Source organism: Xenopus laevis, chromosome 2L (genome assembly GCF_017654675.1).
Source record: "Xenopus laevis strain J_2021 chromosome 2L, Xenopus_laevis_v10.1, whole genome shotgun sequence".
In the NCBI taxonomy this organism is placed as follows: domain Eukaryota; kingdom Metazoa; phylum Chordata; class Amphibia; order Anura; family Pipidae; genus Xenopus; species Xenopus laevis.
The window spans coordinates 22,111,771-22,126,069 of NC_054373.1; the positions used below are offsets into that span (position 1 = coordinate 22,111,771).

At 40.7% G+C, this 14,299-nt stretch overlaps 1 protein-coding gene across 2 annotated transcripts in view; it reads left to right on the forward strand.

The window, feature by feature from the left end:
- Nucleotides 1-14,299, forward strand: part of vgll3.L (vestigial like family member 3 L homeolog) — a 28,749-nt gene that overhangs the window by 4,079 nt on the left and 10,371 nt on the right. The window contains exons 2-3 of one of the 2 annotated variants that reach the window (XM_018245990.2): nucleotides 3,591-3,846; nucleotides 5,021-5,521. In XM_018245990.2, the coding sequence (XP_018101479.1) occupies nucleotides 3,591-3,846; nucleotides 5,021-5,521 (757 nt within the window). Of the gene's footprint in view, nucleotides 1-3,590; nucleotides 3,847-5,020; nucleotides 6,008-14,299 lie in introns of those variants that run through there. The other variant, XM_018245991.2, reaches the window with a different exon arrangement.

Below are 14,299 nucleotides of genomic sequence, written 5' to 3' on the forward strand. Positions count from 1 at the left end.
GGAAAACCCCAGGTCCCGAGCATTCTGCAAAGCTGTAGGTCCCATACCTGTAGCTGAAAAGTGTACTAAATGTATAACCCGGGCAGGTAAAACTTGTGTAGCTCCAGATGTTTTTGAACTACAGCTTCCATTGGTGTGTGTCAGAGTGTATGAAGTAGAGAGCAATCATATGTTATGCATATTCATTTAGATACACAGGTATAGGATTCGTTATTCGGAGACCCGTTACTCCACATCCTGAGCATTGTGGATAACAGCTCCCATACCTGTCCTAAATCTCCCTCTCTATCTTGCATCTGCCCTATGAAATCACAAAGAGGCCCAATGTTGACTTCAGGGCTAGTAACTCAAAGCAATACATACTAAATGGTACCTGCTTATTGGTTGCTATGGGTGACAAGACCTAGAGCATATTTGCCCCTCTATAACTTCCCCAGACTATGAGATCACAGGATACCCCTTTACTGCAGTGATAGTTCCCTGACTGAATACTCACACACTACAGTGAATGGGAAAAAAAATCTGCTTTTACTTCTATAACCAAGAATGGAAAAATAAATTTCCTGAAATGAATTATTCATCTAAAAAAAAGGGACGATTGTAATACCTCAAACTAGTAGAATAATACATCCCAAACCACAAATATTTCTCCAAAGGGAAATGAATGCTTTTCAGATCAGAAGAATAATTACCATTTATGAGTTTGTGGTCATTATGGAACGTTACGGGTCAGGGGGGGATTGTAGTCAAGAGAGAACATTGATAACAGTTCTAAATAGTTCTGATAGGCCATTGTTAGAAAATACCAATTCTATTGAATTATGCTGAGTCGTGTCAATCTTTTGTACATTGTATTATAGCTTAGCTTCTGCCTAAATTATAAAAGGTAAATATTGAATGGAGATTGCCACTAGTGATGGGCGAATTTGTCCCGTTTTGCTTCGTCGAAAAATTTGCGAATTTCCCAGAAAATTAACGAAACTGCCGGCGGCAATTCGCGGGCATCAAAATCGACATAAGGATTCATTATATCTTAGTTGGGATCAAGTACAAGGTACGGGTATGGGATCTCTTATTTGGAAACCCCTTATCCAGAAAGCTTTAAATTACAGAAAGGCCATCTCCCTTGTACTTGATCCCAACTAAGATATAATTAATCCTTATTGGGAGCAAAACCAGCCTATTGGGTTTATTTAATGTTTACATGATTTTCTAGAAGACTTAAGGTATGAAGATCTAAATTTCGTAAATATCCATTATCTGGAAAACTCCAGGTCCCGAGCATTCTGGATAACAGGTCCCACACCGGTCCTGTTTTATAACTACAGAGAAAAAGGAAATCATTTTTAAAAATCTGAATTATTTAGATAAAATGGAGTCTATGGGAGATGGACTTTCCATAATTTAGAGCTTTCTGGATAACTCATCCCATACCTGCGTTCTAATACAACATTTCTAGTGCCTTTAATGTTGTGAATGATGCCATTTCAGAATCTCCTGTGTTTTTTTGACACCAGGCTCTCTAAATATGCCTTTTCCTATCCAGTCAATGATACAAACACAGTTTTAATTTATAGCTTAACTTTGTCCCGTTCTTGATTGACTAATACTGTACTCTGACTGTTCTCATCTACACTGACTCCTATCTCTGCTGTTCATTTGCATTTCAACCTGCAGACACTCAAACTTGACAGGTCTTTTATTTTGCTAAAAAACTCCTTTAAAATATACCTAGCCTGTAATAGCTCCTGCCAGCTTCTGTCAATCGTCTTCATCATGAGCCCTTTCAAGTGCAAGTTAGAGGAAGTCCCCTGCTGGGTTGTGCAAATGAGAGTCAAGTGGGAAGACACAAAGACCAAGCAGTTAACAGTACTCTACAAAAAAACAAAAACATGGGGCTATGGGGCTTACACTTTCATCTGTGGGTTCAGCTAGAATTATAGTACCATCATGAGAGCCAATTGCTTATGCTATTGACTTATTATGTGATCAATGAAAGGAAGTGAAGATATCGGTGAGATCTAATACTTTCTTGTGGGGAGGGGTGGTCAGATGTTTTGTGCCTAGGACAGAATATAATACTGGACCAAGGTACACTGACTATTTGGTGGGCCAGACAATGAGCAACTCTATTTATTAAGAAATAGCTTTCAGAAAAGCCATTTTTATCAGATATATAAACCAGATGAAGAGATCCTCCCTAAAAACTTGTGTGGTTTTTCTTGTACACTGCTTAGAAATGGAGCTGGTCTTTTCCTGGCCGACTAAATACTACCTCCATCCAGTGCTGTATTTGGGCCTGGTGCTACCCTAGGCATAGGATATCTGCATTCATATCTTTTAAGACATTGTCTAGCCCACCAATGATTCTGTGTGCTTCTGTTTTGCATTACAGTAGAGAGGCTTGGTGATGAGACACTTTTTCCTCATTTGTCTGGTTATTTTCAGTGATGTCTAAAAGCTTAAAGTGTTCTTTAAAGCCAGTCTAAATGTAGCAAGCGAGGCTAACATACAGCTAAAGAGCTAGAGAGCCTGTAAAGAAATGTATTATTTGGGAGATGGTCTACACACTCAACCTATAAAGCACTTGATTGTCTTTCTCTGGCTGTAAATTCCTATAGAAAATATTAAGTACCGCATAACATTTTAAAATACAAATTCAGGGCATTTAAGGTCATACTCCCAATCCACCCTAGTTCCACCCAGTTCCACCTCCTGTGCACCTGAAAGGATACCCACTTTTGGTAAGTCCCACACTTGCGAATTCATGAACGGTTGTCAGATTTGCCAAGACAAACCATGTTTCACTCCGTGTTTTCATGCAAAGCTTTTTAGGCTGATGTGCCGGAATGGAATTGAAACTATGCTTACAGGGAGCAGTGCCAAACTGCTGTATAATGTCTATTCTTTTAGTCTCTATGAGCATTTCTCCCCTTCTGTCTCAACCTCCTATTTCTCGCTTTTCTTAGTGAGAAGAAAGTTCTTTAGCCCTATCCAAGAAGTTGCCAAACATATAGATACACAAAACGTTGAGCTGTTGGGAGAATTCTCTTAGGCCATCAGTAGCTACGACTTGTAGATGGGTATAATGAGGTATAATCATTGCCTCCTATGATGTAAGTAGACTACTATGTCCTTATAGAAAAAGAAACATATTTTTGACCAACTAAAATGAGCAGCTACTAATCTGCCTTAACTGCATGTTGTAAGCAGACCACCAAGAAGGTGTTACCTTACATCAGGGTTCCCCAAACTTTTTGTATCCGTGAGCCACATTCAAATGTAAAAAGAGTTGGGGAGCAACATCCGCATTAAAGATGTTCTGGGTGGTGCCAAATAAGGACTGTGATTGGTTATTTGGTATCCCCTATGTGAACTAACAGCCAGTAGGAGGCTTTGTTTGGCAGTACACCTAGTTTTTATGCAACCAAATGTGCCTGCAAGCCTGGAATTCAAAAATAAGCACCAGGCTTGGAGGCCATTGAGAGCAACATCCAAGGGGTTGGTGATAAACATGTTGCTGGCAAGCCACTGGTTGGGGACCACTGCCGTACATGATAAATACTGAATGGATTTACCTTGCTTTGCAGAAGAGAATAGCAGCATACAACAAGATGCAAGAAGCATTAGAAATGGCTCACCCAACAAAACAAGAGGAAGAGGAGAAGGAACAGCCTGCGGAGATGGAATATCTGAATTCTCGTTGTGTCCTATTCACCTATTTTCAGGGAGACATTGGAGCAGTGGTGGATGAACATTTCTCCAGGGCTTTGAGCCAAATAAGCACCTTCAATCCTGAAAATACAGCATCAAAGAGCAAACTAGGCGCCAATTCTCTATGGAGGGGTAAGCAAATATGGCTTCTCGTGGACACAAAACAAGTGATCGCTTTCTACCCATTCTGCTTGTTATTTATAGCAGACTATTTATATTTAACTTTTTTCAGTTTCATTTTGTTTTTCATTTTGAAGATCTCTTGCTCAAAGCAAGACAGAGACATCAATTCAACACTAGACATCAAGTTATGTTCCCATAAGAGACTTCCCCTTAAAATAGCCAACATTTACTTATAATTAGAAAAATAAGTGAGCTCCGAGCAGGGCCAAATGCTTCAGCTAGCTAAAATGCAGTAGCCAGCTTTATCTTCTGACTTTACTATAAAAGGCATTCACAGTGTTTCTAAAGTCGGCTGTATATGGTTTGCAACTATATTCAAAGAACTCTGTTTAAAGGAGAACTAAAGCTTAACTAAAGAAGTATCTAGAAATATTGTAAATTATGTTTTGGGCTTCTGTACCAGCCCAAGGCAACCACAGCCCTTTAGCAGTAAAGATCTGTGTCTCCAAAGATGCCCCAGTAGCTCCCCATCTTCTTTTCTGCTGATTCACTGCACATGCTCTGTGCTGCTGTCACTTACTGAGTTTAGGGACCCACTCACAATATACAGTGAATATAGAACATAAATGTCACAATATAAGGCTGATTAGTAATATATAGAGATAATTACTACATGGCAGCACAGAAACCAGTGCAATTAGCATCAGAATTTAATAATCAGCCCTGTAGCATCAGCTTATATTACAGACCAACCTTATTTTCTACTTGATAATTTGCAATGACCCCTAAGCTTAGCTTCTCAACAGCTGCTCAGAGCCCATGTGACACTTTCCAAGATGGTGACCCCCAGTGACGAGTTTGAAGTCCTGGATCATTGCTGCTATTGAGAAGCTGAAACTTTAAGCTGGTGCAAGAATTTCAGTATATAACCAAGTTTGAAGTCATGTAGTAGGTGACATCGCTAAGCACCATTCATTTTTGATGATATATTCCTAGTTGGTTATAAGGATATATTTGGTCTGCATTCTCATGCCCCGATATGGTCAAGGAACTCCGTGGTGTCTTTTATTATATATACTAGTATGAACTACATTACACCATATACATAGATTATGTAGAAAACCTTCATTGTAACTAAATGGCACAGTATAGCTAATGTTTTTACCTTTGTTTCTGATTTCAGAAAGCCCGTCAGTATCATGCCAAAGAAACAGTTTTCCATCATCACTATGGACAAACACTTATCAGCCATCAACTCCGCCATGCCTGAGCGGGGTTCATCAAGACTTTTCAACAGCCCCTAGTACCTTCTCAAGCACGGACCATACCAACTGGCGTGGGGAAACTTTACATCAGACCATACCACCTCCTCCACCAGCTGCTTCTGAATCCTGGCATTATCCATTGGCTTCACAGGCAAGCTCGCCATATACGCATATGCATGACGTTTACATGTATCACCACCATGGCCATCCACACACCCACCATCATCATCACCCAGGTTCACATCTAGACCCAAGATATGGACATCTGTTAATGCCACCAGTAAGAGCCTCAAGGATTTCAGCTCCCCAGTGTGATATTACAAAAACTGATTCCACTCCTACCACCACTGCTACCTCGGCATGGAATGGAGCATTTCATGGTACAGTGGATATTGTCCCAAGTTTTGGCTTTGAGACAGGTATGTGTCACTGAATAAAATAAAAGGACAATGTAGGATAGCTCTCTATCACTTCTGATCAAGCAAGTACTATAATGTAGTATATAATGTATGCCATGATGGTAGTAACGAGAATAAAAAACGTCACCAGTAAGGGGCTCCTTCTGCTCCTCACTTGGCCATCTCCGTTGGTGTTCAAATTAATGTTTTTTTTTGAAAATTCAAAATGGACAACACGTGACTATGTTTCCGTCTGACATAAAGAGGGAGGAAGGTTAATAAAAACTCAGCATTTATATTTCATACTGTACACACTGTAATATATGTTTGATTTTATAGACTATATTTTATGTGAACACTAGTAAACAACTGCTGAACAATCTTTTTACATTCGTGATTTTCTTTTTTAATTTAATCTTTTATGTGTAAAATGACTTGCGTGTGGTCTGTATTCTCACTGCCTTTGACCTCTGATGACCTAATTAAAACCATATTATTCTAGTGGAACCTCATCTGTGAGCTGCTCTTCTTTATGAGCATTTAGATACAGTTTCTTTTTAACTTCTTCTGCCAAAAATTGCATTTTCTACTTAATATCTAGTGCATGCAATATGTACCATATAATTATATAGAGACGTGTGTTGCTACAAATAGAGTTTTATAGTAAACATTATTTGCAGGAGAGGCAATATTCCATAAATTCATGTTCCATATCTTTTACGTTCCCATTGTCTGGAGAAGTCGATGAAATGAGATGCCTCATAAAATACAAATAGACCCCATAATGTAACTGGTTTACAAGTCACAGTTGGAGTTATAATGTAAGCCTTTTAACGGGTGAAAAGTTCACTAAGAGATCAATTAAAATAATGTGGGAGAATGGAATTATTTTAGTGTGTTTGTGTATGAAGCTGAAACATTTTATTTTACAGAAGGGCCCAAAAGAGAAAACTCAGGGCTGGAGGGGGTTTTAAGGTAATATAAGAAGGCTAATAATCTCCAACCTGAAACCCCCCCCCATTAATTTAAGACTATTAAAACCACTGCATACACTACTATATAATTCCATTTAACGTCTCTGTGTTATTTATGCTTAATAACATGGTTCCAAATTAAAAGGCCTCTGGATTCTACATTATGGCAAGGCTCTACAGATATGGCTGGTGCATTAAGTCCAGGAAATTTGAACGGCCTTCGTGATGCCTTTCCTATGAATGTTTTTGATGTCATCTTGACTTCAGGCACTTTAAGCATTAAGTCATGAGTATTAAGATGTTAAAGGGATACTGTCATGGGAAAAAAATTTTTTTCCAAAATGAATCAGTTAATAGTGCTGCTCCAGCAGAATTCTGCACTCAAATCCATTTCTCAAAAGAGCAAACAGATTTTTTTTATATTCAATTTTGAAATCTGACATGGGGCTACACATATTGTCAATTTCCCAGCTGCCCCAAGTCATGTGACTTGTGCTCTGATAAACTTCAATACTGCTGTACTGCAAGTTGGCGTGATATCACCCCCTCCCTTTTCCCCCCAGCAGCCAAACAAAAGAACAATGGGAAGGTAACCAGAAAACAGCTCCCTAACACAAGATAACAGCTGCCTGGTAGATTTAAGAACAACACTCAATAGTAAAAACCCATGTCCCACTGAGACACATTCAGTTACATTAAGAAGGAAAAACAGCAGCCTGCCAGAAAGCATTTCTCTCCTAAAGTGCAGGCACAAGTCACATGACCAGGGGCAGCTGGGAAATTGACAAAATGTCTAGCCCCATGTCAGATTTCAAAATTAAATATAAAAAAAATCTGTTTGCTCTTTTGAGAAATGGATTTCAGTGCAGAATTCTGCTGGAGTAGCACTATTAACTGATGCGTTTTGAAAAAAACAAGTTTTCCGATGACAGGATCCCTTTAACTGGTCAAGTCTTTGCAATGATCTCTTGATAAGGACGTCTCCTGCTAACTGTCACTGCAGGACCTGTAAGCTAAAAAAGCATAGGAGTGTGTGATAGGAATGTATGGGTAGTCTGTGCTTGGATTTTAATTTTTTAAATCATCTAAAAAGTCTCTTGCATGTTAAAAATTGGACTGCAATTGGTCTGTAATTTACTAAAGGGCGAAGTGGCCACCGCTAGTGAAAACTTGCCAGAAATCCCATCGGCAGGGCAATTTACTAACAGGCGTAGTGGACAATTCGCTAGCGAAACAGACCGTCACTAGCAAAGTTTTATGCCCTATCACCAGGTGAATTTTTGCTCAGACGAACGATCGTTACTCCCAGTGGCGTAACTAGCTGTTCTTGGGCCCCACTGCAAATTAATTTTAGGGTCCCCAATTGTTTTATCCATATATTTTGAAAATTGAATAAGGCCTCTATACCTCTTGGGCCTCCTGCAGTCACAGGGTCTGCTTCCTCTGTAGGTATGACCCTGGTTACTAATTCATTAAAGTGTGAATTTTACAGAACGTTAGTTTTGTTCGCCACCTAAGACCTGACGAACTGATAAGATGAAGCTTCACCCTCTTCAAACTTATGTCATATCCTGTATGCCAGAAAGTCATAAAAGTTCTAAAAAACGCTGGTGTCTTTTCATATTTTAAAGTGGGATTGCCTTCAAAAGTTCTAACTATTAAAGATTTTTGTGTTGACATTTTTTTTCGAACTATTTGAGGGGCATGCCATATTTGTTTTAGGGTGGGCTCGTGTCTAAGACATTTAGGGTTGCCACCTTTTAATAAGATGCTCACCGGCTGGTGGTGGGGACGGAGCAAATGGATGGACCGTGGTGTAAAGGGGGGCGGGTCGTAATGTGAAAAGAGGTGGGGCGTGCCATAAAGGGGTGGAGTCAGAATGCTCGATTGGCCAGAAGGCAGCAAAAAAGGTAAATTTTGAGCGGTTTGGGGGCAGCCGAGGGCTTTTGTTAGGAGTATTACACATTTACCCACAGCTACATTGCCGGTAAATTTGTAATACCGGCCCCGGCCTTGGCAGGTGGCAACCCTAAGGACATTTGAGGATCTCTTTTGTCCTCAAATGTCTTTTTCCACCGGCCGTTATTTTACCGGCATTTTACTTTATCTTGATTCCTTGGACATTTGTAATAATAAGTGGCAACTTCAAGCATTTGCACCAACATCACTAATAAAGACATATATATATATATATATATATATATATATATATATATATATATATATATATATATATATATATATATATATATATATATATATATATATATATATATATGACCTATATGAACCTGCCCTTTTTAAATTGACTTTATCGTAAGAATACTAAAGAAGCTTCACTAGCGAAACTTTGTCAGCTTTTGGCTACAGAGAAGCAACTCTGCATTTTAGTGAATTAGTGTAGTGGTAACAAATTCATGCCTATGGTTGAAGTGGGAAGGATCCTTAGCTGGCGGAAATTTGCCCCTTTGGTGAATATGCCCCATCAGGCCCAAACTGGCAATCTGTGGGTTATTGCAAATGCCAGAGGGGCTGCTATAAGATCCCATAGAAAGTCAGTATTTAGTGGGCTGGTGGGAGCTGATTGGGCCTCTGTGTACCTAAAATACCTGGGCCTATTTTGATTCTCAGTCCAGACCTGTGCCCCATGATCTGTGGGGAATGGATAGGTCTGATTTCTCAAGTGAGACCTTCAAATTCCACAGGGTTGGAAGGAGTGATGCTTATTCTCTCTGACCAAGAAATTAGAAAGCCAGCTGCCTCTCTTTAAAGGACAAGGAAAGTCCAAACACAATACTGTGTCCATGGAAAGACATACCTCAATCTCATTGTCCTTTTTATTCTTTTAGCTTTGAAGCCATTTAGTAGATGTAAATGATATCTTTCTGGAACACCTCTGGGTAGAGAAAATAAATACCCATAATACATCGCTCCCTGTCCAAGACCTAGCGCATGGACAATGAATGGGATTTGTAGTAGGTTCATACGCAGAAAATCCCTCCCCATGACCAAGCTTTATCTATTGCGATCAGGATCGCTTGGCGCCATGTGTATGACGTAGGTTTGAGGAAAATGGCGGCCGTGACAGGGGAGCAAGGAGGGAAATTGGAAGAAACAATGTTATCAATGAGGTAGAGGCAAGGGGGGGGGTATGATACACTGTGAAATGTAGTGGAAGTTTGGATGGGAATTGCTCTGCAACTGGGGAGCTGTTAAACAATAGGAAATTAGGGCCTATTGACATAATTGGTTAGTAATGTGTGTGTGTTAGGCTGTTGAGCAGGCAGAGAATATATTCTGTACTAGTAGAAAAAGATAACTTTCTTGGTAAGTCTGTGGCTTGTTCTGCTCTCCTAGGGGATCTCCGGAGTGTCAGTACCTTAGGCCCTGACAGTCTTTGCAGTTGTTCTATATAATCCATTTACACAGAGTTGTGTGTTTTAAGAATAATCAGCAAGACATTTGGAGAGTGCAGTGATAATAGCCTAAAAACCAAACACTAATTACTAGTAAGTCCTGGACATATTTATGTTTATGTTTATATTTTGGGTTATGTGGTACTACTTGTATGTCTGCCAGTGAATCCTCTTGCAGTACATTTATAATAAATATGTGGGTGGATGATGTACAGACACAAATGTCAAATGAGCTCTTTTTATATGGCCAATGTCAACCAAGATTTCCTATTAAGACCCACAGGCCCTTCATTCAGCTATAGAAATCTGATTGATGACTTCCTCCCAATTGTGTGTCGGTCATTTGTCAGTCTGTGTAGGATGAGTTTTCATCTATTGTGAAAGTGTCCTACTGTGACTGTAGGATAGACAGTATAGAAGGGTGGTTTGTGCCTATAGTAGCAGTGGGGATAATAGTCTCTGGGAAGGGAGTGTGACTGTGGGATAGCAGGTATAGTAGGGAGAGATTGTTCCTATAGTAACAGTGGGATAATAGTCTCTGGGAAGGGAGTGTGACTGTGGGATAGCAGGTATAGTAGGGAGAGATTGTTCCTATAGTAACAGTGGGATAATAGTCTCTGGGAAGGGAGTGTGACTGTGGGATAGCAGGTATAGTAGGGAGAGATGGTGTCTATAGTAACAGTGGGATAATAGTCTCTGGGAAGGGAGTGTGACTGTGGGATAGCAGGTATAGTAGGGAGAGATGGTGTCTATAGTAACAGTGGGATAATAGTCTCTGGGAAGGGAGTGTGGCTGTGGGATAGCAGGTATAGTAGGGAGAGATGGTGTCTATAGTAACAGTGGGATAATAGTCTCTGGGAAGGGAGTGTGACTGTGGGATAGCAGGTATAGTAGGGAGAGATGGTGCCTATAGTAACAGTGGGATAATAGTCTCTGGGAAGGGAGTGTGACTGTGGGATAGCAGGTATAGTAGGGAGAGATGGTGCCTATAGTAACAGTGGATAATAGTCTCTGGGAAGTGAGTGTGGCTGTGGGATAGCAGGTATAGTAGGGAGAGATGGTGTCTATAGTAACAGTGGATAATAGTCTCTGAGAAGGGAGTGTGGCTGTGGGATAGCAGGTATAGTAGGGAGAGATGGTGTCTATAGTACAAGTGGATAATAGTCTCTGGGAAGGGAGTGTGACTGTGGGATAGCAGGTATAGTAGGGAGAGATGGTGTCTATAGTAACAGTGGGATAATAGTCTCTGGGAAGGGAGTGTGACTGTGGGATAGCAGGTATAGTAGGGAGAGATTGTTCCTATAGTAACAGTGGGATAATAGTCTCTGGGAAGGGAGTGTGACTGTGGGATAGCAGGTATAGTAGGGAGAGATGGTGTCTATAGTAACAGTGGATAATAGTCTCTGAGAAGGGAGTGTGGCTGTGGGATAGCAGGTATAGTAGGGAGAGATGGTGTCTATAGTACAAGTGGATAATAGTCTCTGGGAAGGGAGTGTGACTGTGGGATAGCAGGTATAGTAGGGAGAGATGGTGTCTATAGTAACAGTGGGATAATAGTCTCTGGGAAGGGAGTGTGACTGTGGGATAGCAGGTATAGTAGGGAGAGATTGTTCCTATAGTAACAGTGGGATAATAGTCTCTGGGAAGGGAGTGTGACTGTGGGATAGCAGGTATAGTAGGGAGAGATGGTGCCTATAGTAACAGTGGATAATAGTCTCTGGGAAGGGAGTGTGGCTGTGGGATAGCAGGTATAGTAGGGAGAGATGGTGTCTATAGTAACAGTGGGATAATAGTCTCTGGGAAGGGAGTGTGACTGTGGGATAGCAGGTATAGTAGGGAGAGATTGTTCCTATAGTAACAGTGGGATAATAGTCTCTGGGAAGGGAGTGTGACTGTGGGATAGCAGGTATAGTAGGGAGAGATGGTGCCTATAGTAACAGTGGGATAATAGTCTCTGGGAAGGGAGTGTGACTGTGGGATAGCAGGTATAGTAGGGAGAGATGGTGTCTATAGTAACAGTGGATAATAGTCTCTGGGAAGGGAGTGTGGCTGTGGGATAGCAGGTATAGTAGGGAGAGATGGTGTCTATAGTACAAGTGGATAATAGTGTCTGGGAAGGGAGTGTGACTGTGGGATAGCAGGTATAGTAGGGAGAGATGGTTCCTATAGTAACAGTGGATAATAGTCTCTGGGAAGGGAGTGTAACTGTGGGATAGCAGGTATAGTAGGGAGAGATGGTGTCTATAGTAACAGTGGGATAATAGTCTCTGGGAAGGGAGTGTGACTGTGGGATAGCAGGTATAGTAGGGAGAGATTGTTCCTATAGTAACAGTGGGATAATAGTCTCTGGGAAGGGAGTGTGACTGTGGGATAGCAGGTATAGTAGGGAGAGATGGTGCCTATAGTAACAGTGGATAATAGTCTCTGGGAAGGGAGTGTGGCTGTGGGATAGCAGGTATAGTAGGGAGAGATGGTGTCTATAGTAACAGTGGGATAATAGTCTCTGGGAAGGGAGTGTGACTGTGGGATAGCAGGTATAGTAGGGAGAGATTGTTCCTATAGTAACAGTGGGATAATAGTCTCTGGGAAGGGAGTGTGACTGTGGGATAGCAGGTATAGTAGGGAGAGATGGTGCCTATAGTAACAGTGGGATAATAGTCTCTGGGAAGGGAGTGTGACTGTGGGATAGCAGGTATAGTAGGGAGAGATTGTTCCTATAGTAACAGTGGGATAATAGTCTCTGGGAAGGGAGTGTGACTGTGGGATAGCAGGTATAGTAGGGAGAGATGGTGTCTATAGTAACAGTGGATAATAGTCTCTGGGAAGGGAGTGTGGCTGTGGGATAGCAGGTATAGTAGGGAGAGATGGTGTCTATAGTACAAGTGGATAATAGTCTCTGGGAAGGGAGTGTGACTGTGGGATAGCAGGTATAGTAGGGAGAGATTGTTCCTATAGTAACAGTGGATAATAGTCTCTGGGAAGGGAGTGTAACTGTGGGATAGCAGGTATAGTAGGGAGAGATTGTTCCTATAGTAACAGTGGGATAATAGTCTCTGGGAAGGGAGTGTAACTGTGGGATAGCAGGTATAGTAGGGAGAGATGGTGCCTATAGTAACAGTGGATAATAGTCTCTGGGAAGGGAGTATGACTGTGGGATAGCAGGTATAGTAGGGAGAGATGGTGCCTATAGTAACAGTGGATAATAGTCTCTGGGAAGGGAGTGTGACTGTGGGATAGCAGGTATAGTAGGGAGAGATGGTGCCTATAGTAACAGTGGGATAATAGTCTCTGGGAAGGGAGTGTGACTGTGGGATAGCAGGTATAGTAGGGAGAGATGGTGCCTATAGTAACAGTGGGATAATTGCTTAAGGGTTTTAACAGAATGTGTCAGCATTGTGCAGTTCTACTTTCATAATTAGCTGTTTAAGATGTTTTTTTTACTTTAAATTTAAGTGCAAGAATTTGACACTTTCTGGCTTTTTTTCTGATGTGCAAATGCTTTTGTCTCGTCTTTGCTCGGATGTGAGTGTATCATCCCTTATGCATTCTATCTCTAGTTATGGTAATTAACAACAGTATTGGCATTTAGCTTGTAATTCTACAACACTGGAAATTCTGAGTCATCAACATCACTAGTTTATTTTTCTGGGAAAAAATGTTGTAACCTACTGAATGCCAGAGACAACCAAGGGAGTTATGATTTTTTTTCTTTTTAATATGGCTTAATAAGAAAATGCCGTAATCTTAACCTTTGTCCTCCAAGTGATTAACGACACCACCAGAATGGCACAAAACTTGATTGATTGGATTTAGTCTTTAAAACATAAATTACGTTATCTTTAAATTATAATGCAGATGTATCCATCCAGATTGACCCCCAGTCATATTATTATAGCAATGGGGTCTTGGGAAACGACAGGGAGTTTAAAGTACTGGTTCACCATTAAGTTAACTTTTAGTATGTTATAGAATGATTCATTCTAAGCAACCTTTCAATTGGCCTTCATTTTTTCTTTTTTTTTTATAGTTTTGATTATTTGCCTTATGACTCATTCCAGCTTTCAAATGGGGGTCACTGACCCCATCTAAAAACAAATGCTCTGTAAAACTAAACATTTATAGTTATAGCTACTTTTTATTGTTCATCTTTCTATTCGGGCCCTCTCTTATTCATATCACGGTCTCTTATTCAAATCAGTGCATGGTTGCTAGTAGTGATGGGCGAATAATTTCGCTGGCATAAACTTGCAGAGAATTTCCGAGTTTCGCAGTGGCGAATAAATGTGAGAATCTCCCGCAAAAATTCGCAACCAAAAATTTACCGGCGTCAGAATTATTTTGGACATGCGTCAACATTATTCGGACGCCCATTGACTTTAACGCCAGCGTCAACTTTGACGCGGGCGTAA